The sequence below is a fragment of the Corvus cornix genome, chromosome 1 (assembly GCF_000738735.6).
Source record: "Corvus cornix cornix isolate S_Up_H32 chromosome 1, ASM73873v5, whole genome shotgun sequence".
Lineage (NCBI taxonomy): Eukaryota > Metazoa > Chordata > Aves > Passeriformes > Corvidae > Corvus > Corvus cornix.
The window spans coordinates 114,599,213-114,623,295 of NC_046332.1; the positions used below are offsets into that span (position 1 = coordinate 114,599,213).

At 41.4% G+C, this 24,083-nt stretch overlaps 1 protein-coding gene across 2 annotated transcripts in view; it reads left to right on the plus strand.

Annotated features, from left to right (window-relative positions):
* DSCAM (DS cell adhesion molecule) overlaps positions 1 to 24,083 on the plus strand; it is a 445,238-nt gene that overhangs the window by 322,550 nt on the left and 98,605 nt on the right. For both annotated transcript variants that reach the window (XM_039553264.1, XM_039553256.1), the window contains exons 12-14: positions 14,356 to 14,552; positions 17,105 to 17,201; positions 18,552 to 18,680. In XM_039553264.1, the coding sequence (XP_039409198.1) occupies positions 14,356 to 14,552; positions 17,105 to 17,201; positions 18,552 to 18,680 (423 nt within the window). The remainder of the gene's footprint in view (positions 1 to 14,355; positions 14,553 to 17,104; positions 17,202 to 18,551; positions 18,681 to 24,083) is intronic.

Here is a 24,083-nt window from a genome sequence, read left to right on the forward strand (position 1 = left end):
GAGGCACCAGGATGAGCAGAGGGATGGAGCAGCTCTGCTGGGAGGAAAGGCTGCGAGAGCTGGGATTGTTCAGCCTGGAGAGGAGAAGCTTTGGGCTGAGCTCAGTGTGGCCTTGCAGGGCCTGAAGGAGCTGCAGGAAAGCTGGAGAGAGACAATTCCCAAGGCATGGAGGGCCAGGAGCCAGGGAATGGCTTCCCAGTGCCAGAGGGCAGGGCTGGATGGGAGATTGGGCAGGAATTGTTCCCTGGCAGGGTGGGCAGGCCCTGGCACAGGGTGCCCAGAGCAGCTGGGGCTGCCCCTGGATCCCTGGCAGTGCCCAAGGCCAGGTTGGATGGGGCTTGGAGCCACCTGGGATAGTGGAAGGTGTCCCTACCCATGGCAGGGACGTGGAACTAAGTAATCTTTAAGGTCCCTTCCAACCTAAACCATTCTATAATTCAATGATAATTTCAAAACCATGTGCTCCTGATGCTGATGTTCCTTTCTATGAAAGATACATATGAGGCAATCAGCTTCCCTGAAGCCAGTCCAAGAGAGCTGACATGCAAATATTTTAGAAAATTTAAAGCTGAAAGTTCCTAGAGTAACATCTGAGTTTATATGTTTGGACTCTGTGGTTCTAAGTGATCCCAAAGGAGAAAGAGAAAACTGTCTCAGAGACTGATTTTGAATTATAACTTTCCTTAGCAGTAAAATAATGACATGGGAATTCTTGACAGATAACCTGGTTTTACACTTCTTGAGAGGGTTCAATAAGATCAAGATAAGGATTCAGATTCCTCTTTTTCACCTGGAGTACCAAACCTTCCAGTGCTCCCTACAAAACTCATTATTCAGGCTTACAGTGTTGCAGTTACCAGCTTGCTCAGCCCTGGTACACACAATAAATTACCTGTGACCCTTTCTTCACCTCTTTGCCTCGAAGTCCCACTCCTGCAAAGAACATCATCTAATTAAACACCACAACAGGGGCCTTCTCAGGCAGGAGCAGGGGATGCTTTGTGACATTACCAGAATTTATTCTGCCAAAATCTGAGGCAAGGAACAGCCTGGAGAGAGAGGTGAAAGAGACCAGTGAGATTTATGAGAGACTTGCAGAGCTGGCAGTAGAAACTGGAAGAGTTACTGGAGCTGCCAGCAACTTTGCAAGCTTTGGGATGGAAAATCAATGGATTATTATTTGTTAGCAGCAGTATTAAAAATGCATTTAACTGACAGAAGGCTGGAAGGCTTTTCCTTTCTTCAGTGCTGCAGATTTGGTTGCATTTTTATATATATATATATAGAGAGAGAGAGAGAGAGATAGATACAGATCTAGATCTAGATAGATATAGTTGTTTTTTTTTTTAACGTTCACTGGAGTTCAGCTTCTTAATGAGCTGTTCATTTTAAGACCAGTTCTGGGCACTTTGTTGATGCTGCTCATACAGAGCAACTGAGTCAAGTACACAGCATAAATATAGGAGCATTTCGGGAACCACACAACGTTAAGAAGCTTCCAAGTTATCCTTGGAAAACCTTTGTGAAGTATTAGTTTAAATCTTTTCTGGATATACAGCTGACTCAAGAGACAGCAAATGTACCCCATATCTGAGGAGTAATTTGCTGCCTAGACAATCAGGGCACACTTTTAGGAAGATCTCAATTGCACTCAGCGATGTTCAGCAATTCTGCAAAGCCACTTGAACACCTAGAAATAAGTGAAGGATCACAACAACATCTGTCAAAGAAGGTGGGAGTTAACAGAGTAGAAATCCTTCATTTTGCCTCAGAAAAAGTGTAAAATGAGAGTATCCAACGTGGCATTCAGCAAGGACTAGCCAAAGGACTTATTTTCATTTCATTTACTATTTTCTAATCAAGTGCATGATCAAAAATAAGGCAAAGATAGAAGTAGTATCATTCACCAACTTCATAACCCTGAGCACCATGTCCTCTCTCTACTAAAGAACTTATCTTGTGGGGAAACACTGTTTGTGTAATTAATGTATCATCAAACATGATCACAACAGTCTCACTGGAGACTGCCTGGATGTCTCAGCTATTTTCTTTATTGATGCTTTGGATGCTTGAACTTGCCATTTAAATTTTAATCCATATAAAGTTAATCCAGAGGAGATATCTTTTATACATATATATAAAGTTTTACATATTTTTTAAGTCTGCAACCTGTAGATTAGAGATTTGATTGGAATTTTTTTCCAATGATTAAGTGATGCAGTAGAGTCTCAATAGTTACTCCTCAAAACAGACTTCTGTAATTCAAGTTGCAGAATTCCATACTAAAGGAAGATGGAACAAACTTTTTTAGACACTTGCTGCATCTGGAAACTCGGACAAAGCAGCCTGGTTGAACAGTGCCCCATTTTCTTTCCTAGGAACTGAGGGGGCAAAACCTGATGTCCACAAGATATCCTGAAGTTGCTCAGTGTTATCAATGACCCATTTATTGGAGGGAAAAGAAGGAAAAGAAAATAAATTGGGCTGGAGAAACAATCTTCTTTTATCACTCTTTTCTTTGCATAAGTGGATGAAATGCTGGGAATCCACTGGGTTTGTCCCACTTTGGAGTTGTAGTTGCAGCTGCTTTGACAGTGGCAGCATCTTCCTTTTTAGAACATTCATATCCAGTTATTAGTTTGGCATCCTGCTGATACTGTTATTACTGCAATTTATCTTACTGGTAAGGAAAGCTAAAAAGTCACATCATTTTCCAGCATCTTTCCATTGTGAATTCCCAGTGAAACACTGTGGGATAAAGGTGTAGCACTTCAACAGTGAGGGATTTTTCATGTTAGATTCCAAAGAACAGACAAATTTTCCATCAGTTAACAGAGAGCAGAAATGCAAGAATTTCTCAAAATGAAATCTCAGGATGTTTTTTCCAGGATCTTAGGTAATATGATACATTTTTAGTTACAGCTACCAAAAAGGGCTTGGTTAGAGCAGTTATTTGCAGAGGAGAAGGAGCGTGGATCTACAACAGGAGACTGTCCTGCCCAGCACTCCTGCAGTCTCTTTTTGGCAAGAAACAGGAAAATTCATCCATTAAGTAAGAAGCTGACTAAAAGATAACTAGAAATTAATGATAACTTTGTTTCATGATGAATAAGAAAGTTTCTACCTCTCATTCAGTAACACCATAACCTTGTGTTTTATATTTCATTTTTCAAAACTATTCTTTCAGTTGCTCATAGAATTAAAAAGGTGGGAATGTATTCCCAGGTGACCACCAGGAAATCCATGTCCCTTACAGTGATTTTAGCTTCATGAATTTGGGTGATTTTGCCAGTATTATTTGGCTGAAAAAAAGACTCAGTTTTGAGAATTCTTATGAATTTCTGTAGCTTTTTTTTTTTCCTTTTCTGCCAGAATTTGCATTTTGAAGATGATGTGAGCATGTTGGCCTGGTTTTTGAATGCTGAGCTAATAAACACTTCTCAGAAACACCTTTTGTCAAAGTGACCACGTTCTCATAAAAAGTTTTGGGTCAAAGAAGTTAGCTGTTCTTTAAAAAAAAATAAATTAGAGTCCAAAGCCCCAACAGGAGTGGTTCTAAAAGCCATCCTACCAACTTACAAGAAACTCTAAAATGTATCATAGAAAAAGCAATAAAACTTGAACATAAAATCCCCCTGGGTATGTGACTAATAAGGTTGGTATACAGTCTATAAACTCACACTATATCTTTGTGATTATTCTTTTTATAATGAAATCTAATTTAAAACCATCAAAACCCAAAATGACCAAATCAGCCCTTAAACAACATCCTGGATTTCCTAAAGCCAAATGAAGATAATTTAATAATTTAGGGAGAAAGCTTAGATCTAAGCACAGCTTTTGTGTTTGTGTGTTTCAAGGATCTGATTAAAAAAGAAACAGTTGACAATCTGATTAAAAAAAAAAAAATCAAAGAAGCGTTTTCATATTGCCCTTGTAACCAGCTGCTTCATTTATCACATTCAGCATTTGTCATCTACAATATGTCAAACCTTGCTTAGAAACACGACTTCCTTCTTGCTTTCCTGGTGGTTAGATTATCAGCAGTGCCATTTTGGCCTCTGCTTTTGGGCACGTGGAAGAGGTCATGGGAGTTTCTATTCCCTTGGAACACAATTTAAAGGGGAAAAAAAATATATCAACCAAGTCCTTTGAACTCCTTGTAAGGTTGCCGCTGTGGGAAGGGACCATGGAGGAAAGTGACCCTCAGCCCTGTGCCACACGCTTTGTCCACGAGATGGATGGCTATAATTTACTCCTGCCTCAAACACGAGTATTTATGGTCCCTTCCCTTGGCTGAGGGGTAAAAACAGTCTCCAGAGAAACAGAAACATTTCTTTTTAGAGCATATTGAAAAAAGGGATGCTCACAGGGCAGCTGAAAGTCAAGGGAAGAAGGTGATGAGGGTTGCTTCACCCTTTTTTTTTTTTTTTTCCAGGTAATGAAATAATTCTCCTTGTTTGCCTTTGTGGAAAATATTTACTGGGGTTTTTCCCCCTTTTTTTACTCACTCACACACACATGCTTGTGCACATGCAGGCACAAAAACACCTTGACCTAAGTTATAGAGGTGATAAATCTCTAGGGCCCCTGTACTGCAAAGTACTGTCAACATCAACACTGTAAAATTTAGCTTTAAAACTTCTTTTCAGCTGTTCTCTGGCTCACAGCTGGATGAGCACATTGGCAGCTCTGAATGAGCCAAAATAACTATAATCCAGGTTCAAATTAGGGTCCTCTTCCTCTGGCCTCAGACGTTTGGGCACTGGAGCCAAATTGTCAGCCACTGCTTTTGTCTGGAAGTGTTATTAACTGCTCAGTGAAACAGTCCCAAAATACTCAGTACAAAGGCCTAGCCTTCAGATTTGATAAAACACTGCACAGACATGATAACAATGAATGTAAAAATCACAACAAATTCCCAAGGAAGGGTCCTAATTTTAGATTTTAATAAAAGTGAGTGTTTTCCTTTCTGATTTTTTTTTTTTTTTGCTGTAGGAGCTGCTTCTAATTTATGGGTGATTGTATCTCACATAAGTATTATACTGAATATCTTTATAAATATTGTGCTTCTCTAAGCCCTCTTTGTTTCTCTTAGCTAGTAATTCCCTCTTTCCATGAGACAGGTAATAAAAAATTGTTAAACACACCAGTTACCCATCAGCTTTTCCTAGGCTGTGCAGCCTTTAAGATGCTTCCCCACTCTTCTGGAAATGCTCTGCTTTTATTGAGATTTACTTTCCCTCTAGAAACTCCTGGCGTGCTGAGCAGTAAAAGTAGAAACTAGACCTTAGAGAGGAAAATAAAAGATAAAATAGATGGAGAATTAAGGTTTTGGTTTTGCAGAAACAAGCAGACCAAGGTGGTCAGACCATTCCCAAACTATTCCCAGATGGTCTCTCTAAAGAGAGGCAGAATTTTTACTGGATAAACCAGATAAAATTAAAATAAGTATCTTCAGAGCTTTTTATTAGGATCTTATTCTCCCTCTCCTTTCCTGTATTTCCTGGGATTGTAGCAGTTATTAACATCCTGAATCTCCTTAGTTATGATGCCATGAAGATTTTTGCCTTTTCTTTTATACCCCTGTTGTACCTTTTTACAACTTCTGTATTCTTACTGCTTTTTGCCTACGTTCTTGGACTTGTTTGTCAAGCTGAGAGACTCAACATTTTAGAAGCTTCATATCCAGGGATCAGTGTGCCCCAGAGCCCAAGGTCCTCTCCAGAACACATTCTGTAAACCAAGAGAGAACCATCCAGGGGAAGGTTCCTTGGGGAGGGGGGCTCACTCGAGCCTCTCATTAGGGAATCTTTGATAGATGTGCTAATTAGTAAAACCCATAATGTTATACCCGATGTTGGGGAGATAGACTCGGCAGGGTGCATCTCGATGCATATGACCTGGATGTGTACACCTAAGGATCCTTAAAAGAAATACCAAGGTAAAATCCCTTTCCCCCTTCTAACCGTGTCTGACTCTTGATTTTAAGACCAGGAAAAGGCATCAGTTAAGAAAATGCAGAGTTTGACATCAGACCTTTAGCACCTGATTTCCCTGACTTTAAGCTGGACTTCTGAAGGTTTGTTGCAGGAGTCTGAGCAGCTCCCCCTGTGGTCATTTTATCATCAATAAGAAGGTGTTTGTCATCTTCAGGACAAGACCAATGACCCTCTGGAAGGTCTTTTTTTTGCCCCCCCTCAATGTCCACAACAGAAAAACTCCTTATTTGACTAACCTCAGTGGCTAATTTTTAGCCACCTGAAGACAGGTTGTGGTGAAGCACTGACGGGTTTTATGACCATGCTTGACCCCCGTGTCCAGGTGAATGCTTTTGAATATTCATGCAGTGCAATAACACCTCTCTGTCAGCATTAATAGGCATAAAATATATATATTTACATTGCTTGTGTTCATGTACTTGTATAGAGTTGGCTACTAAATACATTTGGAGTTTATTCTTGCTGATTTAAACATATTTGAGTTCTGTTCCTGCCATCACAGTATCAGGTGATATTGCTCTATCTGCATCTATGTAGAAAATAAAAGTATAATTCCCTCTGAACAGCTAGAGGAGACTGGTTCTACCAGAGCTCTCTTTCCTATGCATCAGCAGATAGTATTTCATGGCTTTTTAGCTCAGAACTGAGCTGTTATAGACCCAGGTCATCGTGCTTAAAAGTATATTTACTTGCATGAGTGAGCAGTGAATGAAAACCATTAATGTCCCGGCATGCCCTGCTCCCCAATACTCATTTTTGTTGGAGCCAGAGTTTCTTCTTGTGTTTCTGCTTCATTTAAACCTGTCAATACCCCAATTAGTGTTTGCTTCTCTTCCCCTGGGAGGGACATTTACACATGTCACTTCACAGCCTCCAAAATCTAAAAGACTTATGGGAGCTGCTGGGTCATAAAATACATTCTGATTAAAGCTTGTGCTTTCCAGTGACTTTCTGCCTTTTTTTTTTTTTTTTTTTCATTTAAACTTGTAAGCTGTTCAGGTGATTTTAATGGAAAGACACAAATAGAGAGTTTAAAGCATAAAAACCTGTTAAAAAAATAAATAAATAAAAAGTACCCTCCCATGTGATTCCACAGTCTCTGTTTTTAACTGATTTGCATTCAGTAAGTCACCAAAAATTAGAGCGCTGTGCTTTACAATTATGATAGCAGTAACCCTCTCACTTTGCATTAAAACTTGATGCCATCTTGATGGCAGACTGAATTCAATTTAAGATCAAAGCATTGGAGAAGTTATCTAAAATTATGTATGGCTAGTTTTAACTATTTAACATTCCTGCTTTTTCCAGCCTGGCTTTTATAACAGGCTGATGAAAGATCATAATTGATTTGGAATAGAAAGTGGTCCAAGGAATTTGTAATTAATAGAAACATGTCTCTGGTGCTAATTTTTAGACATCCACACTTCCCAACAATGTCAGTGATGGTAAAACTAATATTGTCCATTAATTTCTTGTGTGGAAAGATGGTCTTTGTCTAATCACAATTACATATGTGGTAATATTTTTGATCACTAATTTTTGTTTTGACAATTAGCCAAGCTTTGATGAGACTGATTTCCCAGAGCCTCGTGTGAGTTCCCATAGTTTGTCACAAATTTCCACAGGCTCTTACTACAGCTGACTGCAGGGGACAAAGCTGTCAGCTTATCATCCCCCATTCTCTTCCCTTGGTTACTGGGAAGCACTGTTAGACAAAATGGGAATTGAAGCTGTGTGGCAAAGCAAGAGAAAGTCACATTCATTTTAGAACCATGTCAAAGTCAAAGGAAAGACCAAGAAATAGCAGCAGCTGCAGGTCTCCTGTGTATCATCTGAAGCCATCAGTTTGCACTGTACAAACACAGAACTAATGCAAGAAAAGACCTCAGGAAGAGGAAAGAATTGCCTTTGTGATTGGAGAGAAAAGCCCTTTTTTATTTTATTAATGTGTCTTTTGGTTAAAATTCATAGTTGTCATGCAAAATAAATCAACCTCTCTTCCTCTAATGTGACCTGAAACCACTTCTGAGTGAATAAGATATGAACCCTAAATGTTCACAGCCTTTGCCCTGACACATTCAATCAGATCAGGAGGTGCTGGTGGAGCTGCCAAGGACTCAAGACATCATTGTCATTTTATTAAAGCTCAGCATCAAACAAGACCTGTTCAAGCTTGGAAACACGTTGGAATAATATTTATAATCAAAGTAACTTCATTTAGACCAGGGGAATAGCTGGCTGAAGTGGTATTTTAGGAAGGACAGAATCCATATTCATCCCCACACAGTATTTATTTATTTTTAGATTTTTTCTCCCCAAGGATTGCCTTTGTGGGTTCCCTAATAATGCAGTTTTTACAAACCACTGAGTCTCTTGTTTTGATGTGGGATTTATGATGCAAACTTAAGAAGCTGGGACAGGACCTGTCATGTCTGTGTTTAATTTCTCTATTTTTACACAGCAGTGCTGGTGTTTATATTTTTCTGTCAGAAAATTATTTTGCTTATAGAACTGCTTGCCTATTGAATCTCTTGCCTATTGTGCAGAAATCCATTCATACAAAAACATATAAAAAGCTCCTAGTCTTCCTTTTAGGGCAGGTTAGGTGTAGAAGGTAATTTGATTTCTCCATTTGTATTTCGAAAATATTTTCAGGAATATATTTATCAACAAATTTTCTGAATTTATTTCCTATGCACTACAGACTCCTGAAACTAAAGCTGAATAAATAATTCAGTCCGTCACATGAATTCATCAAATCTTTACTTTTCTCCTCGAATTTCTCAGGTTTACATGTTTGAAATTATTTTTTTCTAATCTGAAACATCAATGGCTATTAATTTCAAAACACTGGCTTTTAAAATTTGAAATTCATGCCATATTGATTACTGGCACAATTCAGCCTGTATTCTTTCTACCTAAGAGTTGTATTGCATGCACAGCAAATTCTTTACTAATTCCAAGCAATAGAGTAAAATATTCTATTCTAAAATCACCTTCATGAAATGATTAAACAATCCAAATTGAATTTTTAAAATATTTATCCTAAGAGAACACGTCTCTGAGGAGGTTTTCAGAACAAACAAACATAAGTAGGTCCCAAATGTGAAGTTATTTTCAAAATCAGTGAATATTGGTAGAAAGAAGCTGTCATTAACTATATGCCCACTATAATAACACATAACTTGTATACATAAAAATGGGATGTTTATTTTTGTGTTAAAATATTTTTGACCCTCTGAGACACAGAATTTTTTCCCTAATCTTGGGCATCTCTTGAAGAAGAGAACTGAGCATGATTTTCATCTGCTGAACAGGCTAGAATTTTACCAAGGAACTATGGGTTTAAATTGAAGTGTTTGGGAAATTCTATTGATTTAAAATTCTCTTTTCTTCACCATTTGAATTCCAGAGAGATGTTATTTAAGTAAACCCAAATGTTTTTTATCAGAAAGGGAAAAATGAAGTTATGAATTTTAGCAAAGCTCTCACTGACTCCTGGAAGTCTACTAAATTTGAAAGTAAATTAACAACTATATATATCAACAAATCAAATTGTGATAGCTGGGCTCCCTTAAATGTAAGTAATGTATTTGCATGGCTTTTTTTGCCTGAGCAAAAGTGGACGGAGGAAGAGGGAATTTTTGAGGTAGGAAAATCCCATTTGTCATGGAGAGAAGAGTGTTCTCACTGTGGCTGACCAAAATGAAAGGACAGCTGAATTTGGCTTAAATGTTAAACTGGAATTTCAATTCATTTTTTCAATATTTTTTCAATGTTTGCAAGATGAGTCCTTCATGGTCACAGACATTTCCCCAAACCAGCCAGTTCGAGCATGATCCAGTGATGGAGCCAAATCATGAGAACACCCTGCCAGGGCGGAGATCTTCAGACCAGGGGAATCACAGAATCCCAGAATGGTTTGAGGTTGGAAAGGACCATAATTCTTAAAAATACTGAGAATTTTAGTCAGTCTTACAATCATTTTTGAATGATACATGGATATTTAGTGTTTAATTACAAATTGAAAGACAGGGAGATTTTTAATTTGCTTTTTCCAATGTGGCTATTTCCATCTATGAGCTGAAAGAGAGAAAAAATACCTCCCTCCCTCCTTCCCTCCCAGCTCTCTACATAATTTTCTTAAATGGATGTGGATTTTTGTTTTCTATTAATTCATAAAGATTTCTTCTAAAAGGATTCAAAAGTTTCTGATACCCTTCACAAGCTTTACCCAACTTCCTATAGCCTCATTACTCTGGATAATAAGATTGGTCTTTATCAAGGTAATTAAATGTTTTCACTTTTATTTGCACTCAGTTCCTGATGAAACCCTCAGCAGTGGCAGAGAAAAATAAGTCAGATCAAGGAATTTTTACTGAATATTAGGAAAGGCCCCAATTCAGTTTTCTTCAAGAGTAGGACAAAAAGTTCTTGTTTTTTCTGAGCCACTTCCACAATTCTTAAGTATAACCCTGACTACTGAATTTTGCACTTCAATTTTAATGACAAAGTTGTTAATACTATAAAGCAATCATTATATTAACAAGCAATATAATTTCTAATTAATGTGATTATATAATCTAATATTTTGATATGCATTAGTATAGAAATAATATTTAATGCTTTAATAAATAATGCTTTAATATAATAATAATAAAATTAAATATTTCTTAAATTATTTCTTGCTGGGTTGCCATGGAGAAAGGGGAAAATGATGAGCTGACCTGTGAAAAGCAGCTAATAAATCCGCTTTCCAAAAGAAAGCCCAACTCCAAACAGAGAAAACTCCTGGATTAATGCTGCTGGCAGAGATATGCATACCTTGAAAATGGAAATTGTCACTATTTATAAATTGTGGCATCTACTTTGTCCAGTTTTGACCAATAGATCTCTAACTGTGCCCAGCACCACATGGCCTCAAAGAAATGGAGAACCCCAGAGAAAACAGAATTTGATTTATTGGTCCCATGGTGAAACTACTCCAAAATTGTGGAACATGACAAGATCCCTTCCTTGAACCTGCAGAGCATCATGCCTTTCCCTGCCAAAATTCTCTTATATAAATATACATATAAAAATGTAATTATGCGTCTGTATATAATGCACATTTGAAGAGATATAAGGCATAGACACACTTAATATGGCATCTGAATCATCTTGATACATTTCTAAATGCCCTTATTTATTTTTAAGACATCCTAAGAGAATATCTCATGCATATGTAGTGCAGATTTAGCTTGCTTATTTACAGTTTTCTAGATTATTTTGTCAGTAAAGAACCAGCATACTTATCTCAGTTATTTGCATCAGTAATTTGATTAAAGATAGTTGGAGGATGAAGAAATATGTTGCCTAAAATATCCTTGGGAATGTGGCTTTGTTACCAGAACTCTTTTGACATAGAGGAAGATAAAAGGAAGAGCTTATAGTTTAGGATCATTGGAGATAAATTGTGAAGAGTAAAAAATCAGCTTTGGAGGAAGGGGAAATACTTAGCTGTGAGGCATTGCTATGGCAATAAGGAATCTGTGTGGAAGATTATGTGAGAAGAAGCGAAGGATAAGCAGGGATAAAGCTGTATCAGGAATAAAGTCATCTTTCTTTACATGTTTTTTCCTGCTTGTATTAAGAAAGTTTGTTGGGGGCGGGGAGGGGGGGCGGAAATGAGATTTACAAGGTAGCCTCTGGTTTTTAAAAGCAAAATAGGGATTCGTGGTGTTTGGTTTGACCCTGTCACCCAGCACAGGACCTGAAAGTGAGGCAGGAGTCTCTGGGACAGGCTCCTGGATGTCTGTGGGATTTCAATCCAAGCCCAGATGTCCCATTTGCTGTGTGCTTTTGGTCATGAAGCACGAGGGTGGATCTGCCAGGGCAAGGCTCACCTGCACAGGAGCTCTGGTACCTCGTGGGGAGGCACAAACCCCTCACCCCTCATCTCCTGCATGGGCTCAGAACATTTTCACCATCACCAGGGAAACTCCAAGCAGGAGATACTGATGGGAAGGAGGACTACATCTGTAGGGAAAACCCCTTAGGTGGCGTGGGAGGTTGGCTGATTTAATTAGGGATGGGAAATGAGGCTGGAGGAGGAAAATTAGGGATTAGGTGACCTGTGAGAACCCAAGGAGGTTGCAGCAGGAAGAAAGAGGGACAGGTGAAGGGGACTGGAGCATGTTGTGTTGAGGGGAGAGAGATGTGCAGAGGAAGGGACATGTGGGAGGCTGGGGACATTGTGGAAGGAAGAAAGGTGGTGGCACAAGCTAATGATGGTAGTGTGGACTCCTTAATAGCCTGGCACTCTTTCGAACTGGGTCTCTTATTGAATAAAATGCATAAAAGGTTGTATGGGACTACTTCAGGAAGAAATTCAGGAAAAATTTCTTCATGGAAAGGCTTGTCAAGCATTGAGAGGTGGTGGAGCCCCCATTCCTGGAGGTGTCCCAGGAAGGGCTGGAGGTGGCACTCAGTGCTCTGGGCTGGGGACAAGATGGACATCAGGCACAGGTTGGACTCGATGGTCTTGGAGGTCTTTTTCAGTCTAAATGATTCTGTGATCCTGCATAGCCCTGGTTGTTCTGGGTTTGGAGGAACAAGCAGATGGGCACAAAAACCCAGCTTTCTGAAAGTAACCTCCTTGTGGGTACATGGGCACACACCAGGTGAAACTGAGGCTATTTTCATTCTCTGGAATATGGAATCAGACTCATCCTAATTTTCTATTTTGATTATTGATGATTCTTTCTCTTCAAATGCTCCTCTTGAACAAAATTGATGAGTACCTAATACCCAAACAGTTAAATGAGATGTACCTCATCACTAGTGCATGTGGAGCCTCCTGCCTCACACAAGACCTTTCTCAGAGCTGCTCCTGGAATTAGATCCCATTGGAAACTCAAACCCACGGCTCCACAGGCGCTTTTAATCTCCAGATCGGTTTGGTTTGGTTCAGGAAGCCTTTGAACAGAAAGGGCTGCATCCTGACATATTGTCATGTGCAAGCATTAACAGCTCTGGCATGTTAAAAGGTCATGCCACCAAGTATTAACATTATGGGATGGCAATTAAAGTAATTCATTTAAATAAGGACTTTTATTCTGCTGGGCGGCAACAAACACAATCTAAGCAGGGGGAAAGCCTGATCAAATCAGATCTTCTGCCAGTGTCATCTGATTAAAACAGGGCCCAGAGAAGCTCAGATGGAAGGAGTGAGTTGTTCTGATAAGAAGAGGCAACTGTTCATGCATAAGAACAAGGGACTGGGGCTACTGCAGGAGGCAGCCCTGGAGGGCAGGAGCTTAGGGAAGGGATTCATTGCTAATGCCTCATATGCTTTAGAGGAGTGGACAGATTCATTCAGAAAGAACAGCTCTGTGTCCTGTCCAGCCTTCCAGCTTCTTCTGGGCCTGAACTGGAAGACTCATGGGCTTTGATTCTTTCTAGAGACAGAAATCCAGATGCCATTCATTGGTGGACAAACCATGTGGGGAAGAAAGGACAGCAAAGGCCACCAAAGAGACCCTCCTGTTTCAAAGATGCCATGTTTGGGGTTTGCAGTAAAACACTCCAAGGAGGTTTTTTATTCCTATTTGCAGGAAATTTGAATTCCAAAACATGAAAATACTTAGGGTTTAAGACTATTCTTGCTAGAAAGAGAGCACTTTTTTCAACATTAAAATTTAAGCCCTTTTTTAAAGAATGGTTAATGAAGTTGACAGATATGTCCAAACTGTTCTGCAAATACCTTCTGAGTACAATAAAAACTCGAATCTAGCTAGGTTTATTGTCAGTTTAATTATACTTTCAGTTCAGTACAGTTCAGCTACGCACTCAGCACATCCATGGTCTGTAAGCTCCTTGGTGCAGAGCCTTTCTTTTAATTTTGTGCAGCTCCTGGTTTAATTGAGCCCTCATTTTGATAGATCATTACTGTCACACACACTGGTAAAACATATAACAGTCAGCAAGTAGAACAGCAGCTCATCAGAAGGAAGCAGACATTTTCATCAGTTCTTTATTGTCCACATATCTGAATGCTTATTAGTTGAAGTCCCTTTATGTGCTGTGAATATTGAATATTGAATTATGTTGCAAGTCACCCTGTGAGCAGCAAAACAAATGAAGACAGGCTTCCTTTGAATTCACATCTTCCATTGTCCATTTCCAACTCCTTTCTGCTCAGTTCCCTTTGAGGTCCATCAGTTCTCTTACACAGGAATGAAAGTAAAATACTTTTTCACATTTATGTCAATACAGACAAGCTGAGTGAGACACAGATTGAAGAGCCAACCTTGAATCATCAGACCTTCCAGCTCACTGAGGAACAACCTTGTTTTGTTTTGTCTGTTTCTAGTTCCAGCTATGATAACTTCCTACCCAAACACCACCCTGGCAACTCAAGGCCAAAAGAAGGAGATGAGCTGCACAGCTCATGGAGAGAAACCCATCATAGTCCGCTGGGAGAAGGAAGACCGGATCATTAACCCTGAAATGTCCCGTTACCTTGTTTCCACCAAGGAAGTTGGGGATGAAGTGATCTCTACCCTGCAGGTAAGAAAACAAATTGGCCCCCAAATCATCCAGATATGTCAAGGCGTGCTGGGTTTGGTTTTGATTCAGGTGCAGGGCCAGCCTGACAACACCAGAGCCCCAGCCTGTGGCTTGGAGAGCTGGCAGCAAGACGAGGGATAGGAAACTTCTGCAATCCATCCCAAATGAAAGATTCCCTCTTCCAAAACTCCAGAGGCAGCAGGAGAGTGAGACAGGCTCAGCCCTGCATCCCTTCTGTCTCAGGAGCAGCATGCCTCATGCCTTAGCCTGTCATTCCCCAGATCATTTTCAGTAAACTGCTGATGAGCTCTGGCAAATATCTGACCCCAACTTCTGATGTGTGTCACACTTACCCTCACCAAAATCACTAAACCGCTTTGAGATAAAACTGCTGCCTTTTTAAAGTGTTCTTCTCCCTCCTTTTCACTTGCTGGGGCTTGTGAGACCACTTTATAAAGTCAGGTGAGTCACTGGATTCGGGGTGTTATTTTACATGTGCCATTGTGAAATCTAAAAGAATCTTTCAAGGAAAAAATCATTTATATTCTCACTTAAAAATCTTGATTATCAATTTTCAGTCACATTTTTAAAAATTATTTATCAGGCCTAAGGAACTAATTATCTGTCTGATTATTGTCTAAATTCTAGTGTAACTCCTATGAAAAATTTCTTTCTTTTCCAGCCAAAAACTGTGTTGGATGGTATCCAATAAAATTCTGGGTTTGCTTTCTGTGAGAGACCTTTGTCATTGATTTCCATGAGGAAGAATAAATTCTATGTGTGACTTTGTTCCTATTAGTATTTTTGTGATACTGATAATATTTAGTTATAGGATAGACCCCTAGGCCTCTCTGCCATCATTCTTCTTGTTGACTTTAATAAGATAACCCCTGAATACACAACCATATTTCTATTTGGAGGGCTGGAGACCTGCTTGGAGAGTTCTCTTCTGAGGCAGTTGGGTACAGCAGGGGCGTTCTACACCCATGCATGTGTTACAAACAAATCCTTTCACTTCTGAGAGACAAAATGAGCCAAAAAGTAGAAAATGCCAGATTAAGGCTGTCTCTGAAGCTCTGAGTTCAGTGCTTTTGCATGATGATGTGATCTTTAGTTGTGTACTCAGCTTTTATTCTTTCGGCAGGGCCCCTGCCTCAGTGAGGCTGGACTTGGATTTTCTCTGGGGCTGAATTAGGGTTGAGTAATGAATGGCACTGTGTGATGCAAAGCTGATCTTTGAGACCAAACTTTTCACAGGTGGCCAATAATTGTGTGTTCTTTGTTTTCTGGCCACTTGACTTGAGCCCTTAGAGTCTGATTTGCAGAAGTACGAAGCCCTCCCAGCTGCAGTTTAACTCAGTGGAAGCTGTTATGAACACGTGAAAGGCTATTTATTGCTCAGAACTCTGAGGGGGAAGGAGAAAGGCCCTACATGTCTCAAATTGGGCTCTGGAAATTTTTGTTTCCCTGTCTCCAAGCTCAGCCACAAGTGCAAGTGAACACAACTTGACAAGTTGCTGCATCTCAGACAATTCTCCAATTTCCTTACAGCAAGTGGGAAATTAATCCATTTATCTTAACCAGTGGTGACTGGGAGTTGTACTCACATCACCTGGGTCTTGCTGAGGAATAAAGAGCACGTGGAGTTTCCATGGCTCAGCTAATATTTGGCAACTTGTCAAGCAGCCACAAACGTTGTCATACATCTGCTTCCTTAATTCCTAACATGAAATGGTGGCAATGCTCTTCATGGTGTCAGGGCTGATGAAAATAAATTCACTCGTGTTTCTGCAATGGGTGAATTCACAGAAAATGGTGTGAGAAAATGAACGTCTGTTTTCAGGGCACAGTTTGAACCATGTGCAGTAAATAAATTGCGGAGCAGCACACTGAACAATGAGAAAGAAATGGTATTTCAAATATCTGCTCGTTTAAAAAAAATTCCTTCTTTATTGTACCTGGAATGAAGCAGTGGCCCTGTAGAAAAATACTATTATGACCACGTTTGTAAATATTATATATAAATTTCCTCGCTATTAAACAACAAATTGAAAAGAAAGACCACACGAAACTTTATTACGAGGCACCATGCTGAACACTACAGGGCTCACCACCAGTGTTTGAACCTTTATTTCCTCCACACAGACTTCAGCCACTTGAGTTATTTTCAGAAATAGCTGGAAAAATTTGGAGGCAGCAGGAAGCACCATTTTGTATGGCAAATTTCAGCCAACAGTTAAACACTTGGCAAACTTGTGAGGAACTGGAAACAAGGCTCCTAAGGAGAAGCAGCAGGAATAGGTGGAGCTCCAGCTCCTGACTACACATGTAGAGCTGGTAGCCTGTGTCCTCAGCCCAGGTGCTGCTGGCTTTGATAATCTCAGTATTTTGGAAGTTTTCCTATGCAAATGGATGTGTGTAACCTGCAATATCTATTTATTGCTGTCGAGGAGAACAGTCTGCACGATTTTTCTTGAGCCACACAGACAAGCTGTTGGTTTATTTTCTCTGCGTGCTGTTCAATCCATCACTTCTTTTCCAACCTCCTATAGATTCTGCCAACTGTGCGTGAAGATTCTGGCTTCTTTTCCTGCCATGCCATCAATTCTTACGGGGAGGATCGTGGAATAATTCAGCTCACTGTGCAAGGTAGGGAGAGGACAACACAAGGAAAAAACCCACAGCTATTGTAGGACAGGAAGTGTAGAAATCTGTTGGGGGGAGGGAGGTTCAGATTCCTAATTGTGTTCCTCATTGTCAAAGAAATGAGCAGCTGCATTAAAATTTTCAGTCTTTCCTTTTCCAGCATCACAAATTAAATCAAAATAAAAGATAAGCTTGAGTCTTTCTAGATGTGCAAGAATTAATTAGATTTTTTTTCTTAATTACAGTAGTTGACAATTGGGAAGGATACTTAAAACCAGTATCTTCAGTGAGGACTGTGGATATGGAGGATTGAGGGAGAGCAGGTTGCATTTGATTTTAAAGAACAAATGTGCTTCAAACCCAGGTCTGAAATAAAGCAAAAGTGATCTTACTTAATCTCTAGAGAAACATTAAACCTACTGTGGAACTTCAAGCAAAATATTTCATGTTTAATCAGTCAAAATAAATTGTGAGCAGTTTGCATGATCCAAATTCTAGGAATTTATGTTGCCTGGAGCTGGGGTTCCCCTTCCACAGGGCAGAAACAGCAAGTCTTGGAAAGGTGACAATATTTGAGATGCAGGGCACGGGCAGGACTCAGCCACTGGCCACTGCTCGTTCCCGTGTGGTGCTGCTTCCTCCTGTGCCTCTCCAAGCCTGCACACAGCAAATTCCTACAACTTGCAGATTTGGCTCTCAGTGCCCTGGATTCTAAGTAGCAGCAAATTCCAGTGGATGCCTGGGGCAGCCCTGTTGAAAAATTCAGGTGGAGTTTGGGGACATGTTCGCAGCTCCACCACTGCTCATCGAAGCTGCCATGACAATTTAAAGGGACATTAGAATGGGTCTAAGTGCTGGTTATTTATAACGTTATCTTTAGAGGCAGAAAGAGGCTTTTAGAGTGATTTTATCAAATTATTCTGTTATTGAACTAAGACTTTTAAACACACTCAAAGAGATAGAAATTTTACTCCCTCTCCCCACCAAATTTAGCACTTTTGAGTTTAGTACTCATATTTCTACGATCATGTTTTGTGTAAAATCACTGATAGCAGTATCAGTGAAAGGTGGTGTTTGGGGTAAAACATCTTTCCTGGAATGAAAGTGCGAGCTGGAGGGATTTTAAGGAAATGCAACCAAGAATGTTAAAGAGGAGCCAGTATTCAAGATGACACCAGTGACTCTGAACTGAAAAGTGTTGAGTGCTTCCAGCAGGTAATTAACAGGATCAGGGTCCCAGTGAGTGCCCAGAGAAATGCCAGGAAGGCTGAGCCAGTGCCACGCTGGTTGGTGTGACACTGTTAAGAGGATGGGGTCTGTTCTGAGCAGAGCTGTGTGTGTGTGTTTGCCCAGAACCCCCCGACCCCCCCGAGATAGAGATCCGCGAGGTGAGAGCTCGGAGCATCGCCCTCCGGTGGACCATGGGCTTCGACGGCAACAGCCCCATTACTGGCTACGACATCGAGTGCAAGAACAAGTCAGGTAAGGAACAATCTCAGTAATCCCCATTGCTGGTCATTCCAGCAGTGAGTTTGTGTTGTAAAAGGTAATTCATAAATTGAAAGTGCCTGATGGAATTCTTTATCATGGTTTGTTTAATCTTCCACAGGAAGATTTATCTTCATTTTTTGTCCTTTTTTTAATTTGTTTTGTGGTAAAGATGTTAAATTTAGCAATTGCTGCTTTTCCCTTTTACCACTTCATGCTATATTTACTGAGGCAGAAATTTCTGTGATGTTTTCATTAGTAGATAAAATATTTTCAAGTATGTTGAATCATTAGTCATCATTTTAGCCCGGCTTTGTAAATGAAATCAATAATGTACAGGAGAGATTGATAATGTACCTGAAAGATGAGGAGTGGAAATTCTTCACTGAGGCTGAAGTCAGGAATGGCAGGTTTGGAGATGTAAATTGGGAAAAGATGCCTTCAAGGGATATGCACACCTAAAAGTTTCTGGGCTCTGTTTTCTTTTTGATTGTTTTAATTTCTTTCCAACCACCCACCCGCTCCAGAAAAGTTTTTGAAAGTCACTCTCCTTTCTCACCCTAAAACATCTCTTGTATTTCTCAAATACAAGAATAAATATTTAAGAATGATGTAACTCAGCACAACCCCATTTAGGACAACTGAGGTGCTTCCCTTTGATTGAAGCAGGGACAGAAAGGGATTCCAGAGCTCTAAAATGTCTTTGTTAGATTTAGTTTGATGTTTTCAAGTGATAATGCAGAATGTAGGCAGAGATTAAGTGGGGGTCACCATGAACCTGCATTGAAAAATGATGTCTCTCTAACCATTGGATTAGAAATTAACCAGTGGAATGATAAATCAAGAGCCAGACAGAAAATGAAGCATCATCAGATTGGATGGAAACATCAAGATACAATATATTGATAAAGGTTAAAAAATTAAAGGAAAAGAAGAGGGTGGCAGAATTGGTGTCAAAGAAATATTTGTCTGTATCTGAAGACAAGTCCTGGAGGTCATGTCCTAACAAGAGCAGATTATCTTCTCACTGCAAACAACAGAAATGTCATTTTTTAAAGTATGAGGGTGACTGTTTGAAGAAACTCAGATCAGGTTTTTGAATTCTTGCACATGAATTTTGTCATTAATTAAACCATCAAGAAGACGAAATAGCAAAAATTAAGAACTTGCATGGGGGTAGTTGGAGGAATTTAGAACAAAGAGGAAGAATTAAGAAAACTTCTCAGTTTCCAGGTATTAAAGGTTTGGAACAAAATTTAGATTACATGTTCCAGGAACATCCTGCCAAGACCAAAGTAAACCTGTAAACTGCACAGTTGTGTTTAGTGAGAATTTTCCACCTCTGTTGCCTTTTTCTGAGGACTCAGAAACTGTTTTCGATCAGATGCATCATGGAGGCTTCTCAAGAAGGAAAGCTTCAGTTTCACAGAATGTGCAGGTGACCACAAAGCAAGCATGGACTTCACTGTATATGCAGCCCTCACATATCCCATCACAAAGTCATAGAATTTAGGTTGGAAAAGACTATTAAGATAGTCAAGTCCAAAGTTAGCTCAGCACTGCTGATACCTACACCATCAGACACAAAAGGTGCATTAACTACCCTAATGGAATTAGTTACTCCACGGAAGGACCGTGAGGTTGCCTGTCCTGTAGGGTCCAGTTGCCATCCCAGAGCACTACGAATAGCAGGAGCTTGGTGTTTCAGGATGTTTTGGTACTTAAACACATCACCTGTCTGTACAGAAATGTACCTGTGGCTCTCAGACCTGGTCCTCCATAGAGGCCAGTCCTGTGCAGGCTCCAGACCTTTCCATGGGAGGTGCGCAAAGAGGTCTGGAGACAAGAACAGGGGGGTGGGTCCTCCTTTGCGCCTCTCTCCGCACCCTTTTAAATTTTTTGCGTCATTAGGGCAATCTTAGGGACAAACTTTGAATCAGTTCTGCTTAATTTCGCGTTCTTGTGCTCTGGTGGGAGCTGGGCATCCCCCGGGTCGCCGAGGCTTTCTCAGGGCTGGGGGTTCCCAAATCTTCCCCGGGAGCCGCGGGGGTCCGGCCGGGCGCGGGGCCGGTGCAGTACCAGCAATGGCCACTGGGTGGCAGCGCCAGACCGGGCCTGCGAGCGGCCGCCGCTTCCCCAAATCCCCACATTCCTCAAATCCTCCTGGAAGAGCCCAAAGCTTCGTCCTTTCTTCTGGGAACGGGCGGGAAGCGGCTAGTTTTCATTAACATGTGATTTTTTAAATACATCATTCTGTAATCACGTGTTTTGTATACCACTGAGCGATGCCAGGGCGTAATATTTTATGAGTGGAATAAAGAATAGAGTCTAAAAGTTCTTCTTTCTCTTCTTCCTTCCCTTCCCTTCCCTTCCCTTCCCTTCCCTTCCCTTCCCTTCCCTTCCCTTCCCTTCCCTTCCCTTCCCTTCCCTTCCCTTCCCTTCCCTTCCCTTCCCTTCCCTTCCCTTCCTTCTCTTTTCTTTTTCTTTCTTTCTTGTAGCCCATTGCTGTTTGTTTTCTATGCTTTTTCAGTCTTTCCTGAACTGAGAATAAAAACCGGACAAGTCAATAGTCAGTCTTAACAGCTCTGTTACTTACCACGTGGGCACAACATTTTTAGGGTTTGCCACAAGAAAATAAAATTAACTTTTCTTATTTCTTATTAACACATATTTTTTTAAAAAAGTGGAGAGAAATAATTTTCTCTCTGATCTGACTTCATTTTAAAAGGACTGCACTTGGTTTATTTTACCCTTCAAAAAAAGGGGTACAGGTATCAAAAGAAGATCCTGAAGTCCACATATGTAATAAATAAAAACTGAAAATCTATGTTTAGAAGTACTGGAGACTGTCAGTTTTCACCTCTTTCCTTCTTTATGGTGCTCTGAAATCACCAGAATTTTTCAAATATATTTCTTTAATTTCAGTAGCTAATATGGACTACAGAGTCCTGCCACTCAGAGGTCAGTATTTGAAACAACCAAGTGAAAACTAAAGCAATTCGGTAAGCAGACTATATTAAAAAAAAATTCTCATCATCCTCATGGGAAATTTAACACAATCTCCATACCAAGCAGGTCTTTTTTGAAATTCCTTTCCTGAAAGTACCCCACAGAGGAAGCTGTGACAAACTCAGTTGCCAAGGTAAAACACATTCAAGTGAATTTGGTTAGCACTAAAATGTCTGATTCCTAAATATTTTCTGTTCAAATAAAACCTCCTGGGTAAGCAAACAGGCCCTGCAACCAGCCAAGTGCAGGTGTCACTGTGACAACTTGTGCCTCCTCCAGAAAGCCCTTAAAAAAGAATTCACAGTTTGGGCAAATATTTTGTATCTGGGTGAGCTTTCTATTTTCAAGCTCATCTTTGTTATCTGTTGAGCTTTCTGCAGCCCTGCCCACAGTGACCCATCTGTAAAACACCCTGAGAGCCTCCAGGGACATCCCCCCAGGATGCTGCAGAGGTTAAAAGGGCCAGCAGTAAGGCGGAAATGAAGGATGCCAACTCACAAAAGACATCAAAATGCTTTAAATTGATAAATTCCTTTATTTTATTTGCAGCAATTCAATGCTTGGTTGAAAAAGAGGGGCTACTGTGTTTAGCTGATTTCCATCCCTTTTCCTATTATATGTCTGGATAATTTATTAAAAACACAACAGGCAGATGAAAAGTAAGCATGAATAAAAACAGGGAGCTACTCCTTTTACAGACAGACAGCGAAGAGGGTTCTACATTCCCCTGGCATCAAACAGCTCCTTTATTCTAACATGAGTCAGGGAAACGGCACCAGTCCTGGAGAGTGCTGAGCCCCCAGCTCTGAGTGCTCCAAGCTTGTGCTCAGTGTGAATTTGGGACAAAACTTTCTGAGTGATCCCTGCTAGTCTAAGAACCCTCCATCAGAATCCCAGGATCACTGAGGTTGGAAAAGCCCTCCCAGCCCATCAAGTCCCAGCTGTGCCCAGTGCCTAGCTTGTCATCAGCCCAGGGCACTGAGTGCCACAACCAGGCCTTCCTGGGACACCTCCAGGGATGGGCACTCCAAACCTCCCTGGGCAGCCCCTTCCAAGGCCTGACCTCCCTTTCCATGGAGAAATTCCTCCTGGTGTCCAACTTGACCCTCCCCTAGCACAGCTTGAGGCAGGGCTTCTCCATGCCAGTTCCTGTCGGCTCCACTGTTGTTGGGGTGCCAGGGGTGGCCCTTTGTGACCCAGGCACGTGGCGTCAGAGTCCTTTGTGATGTGGGACATGGTGGTGGCCAGAGATCCTTGTGACATCAGGGAGCCCGGCCCTGGCTGAGGGTATCTAAGGGACGCAGAGCCCTGCGGTGCCCATCACAGGAGAGCCGCTCTCTGAGTAGGAAGCAGCTCCCTGCGCTCGTCTGCTCTATATGTCAATAGCGCTAGACGACAATAGCGCTAGACGACATTAGCAGTAGACGAATATAGTGACGAGGACAGAGCCAACTCCAACTCCCGGTCCCCCAGCCCAGCTGGCTGGAAGCCCAGGCCCCCAGCGGGCAGTGGACAGGGGCAGTGTGCAGGTCAGCCCTGCCACTGTCAGAGACTGAGGAGGAGGAGAGGCCCTTTGCCGACATGGACCGAGAGTTTTCCCAGAGGGAAGGTGCTTGTGACCAGGGGCTTTTCCACGGAGACATCACAGTACAAGAGACATACCAAGAGCAAGAGGTACTGTGTGTCCAAGAAATTTCCCAATGGGGAGCCAGCAGGAGCCTGTACCAATGCCGGGTGTGTGTGAGTGTTCGAGAGGTTTCTCGGTACAGAGCTGAGACACACCAAGAGTTTTATGAACGGGAAGAAACTGTCAGAGTCCAGGAGCTGTATCAGTGGGAGGAAGATGGTGAGACATACGAAGAGGTGCGTGAATGGGAAGAACGTGTGACAACCCAAGAGGTGTTCCAATGGGGCCATGAAATCAACTCCGAGATCTGGGACAGACCCTTGCACCCCATGAGCAATGAGGGGCCCCAGACTTGTCCCCCCGTGGGGCCCAGCTCTCTCAGCCCCGTGGGCACAGAGGTGGAAGCAGAGGCAGCGCCTGCCCTGCGCAGCTCCTCTCCTGCCCCGGGCACTGCCATGGAGGCTGAGCCAGCAGCTGCTGCCCCATCCGGAGATGCTGAGGAGGAGGAGCCCCCCAAGCCTCTTGTTCCGGATGAAGAAAAGGCAGCAGCTCCGTCTGTCACCAGTGAGGAGCTGCCATCAATAGGGACACGGAGCCCACCCAGTGTCCCCTTCAACACCCCAGCCAGCAGCCAGGCTTCACTCTACCTGGAGCAGAACATCACCGGGGAAATGCTGAGCCAGGCACTGCTGGAGATGCTGCAACTGAGGCAGCAGCGGGAGGAAGAATATGCGCTACAGCAATGGATGGCTTTAGAAACA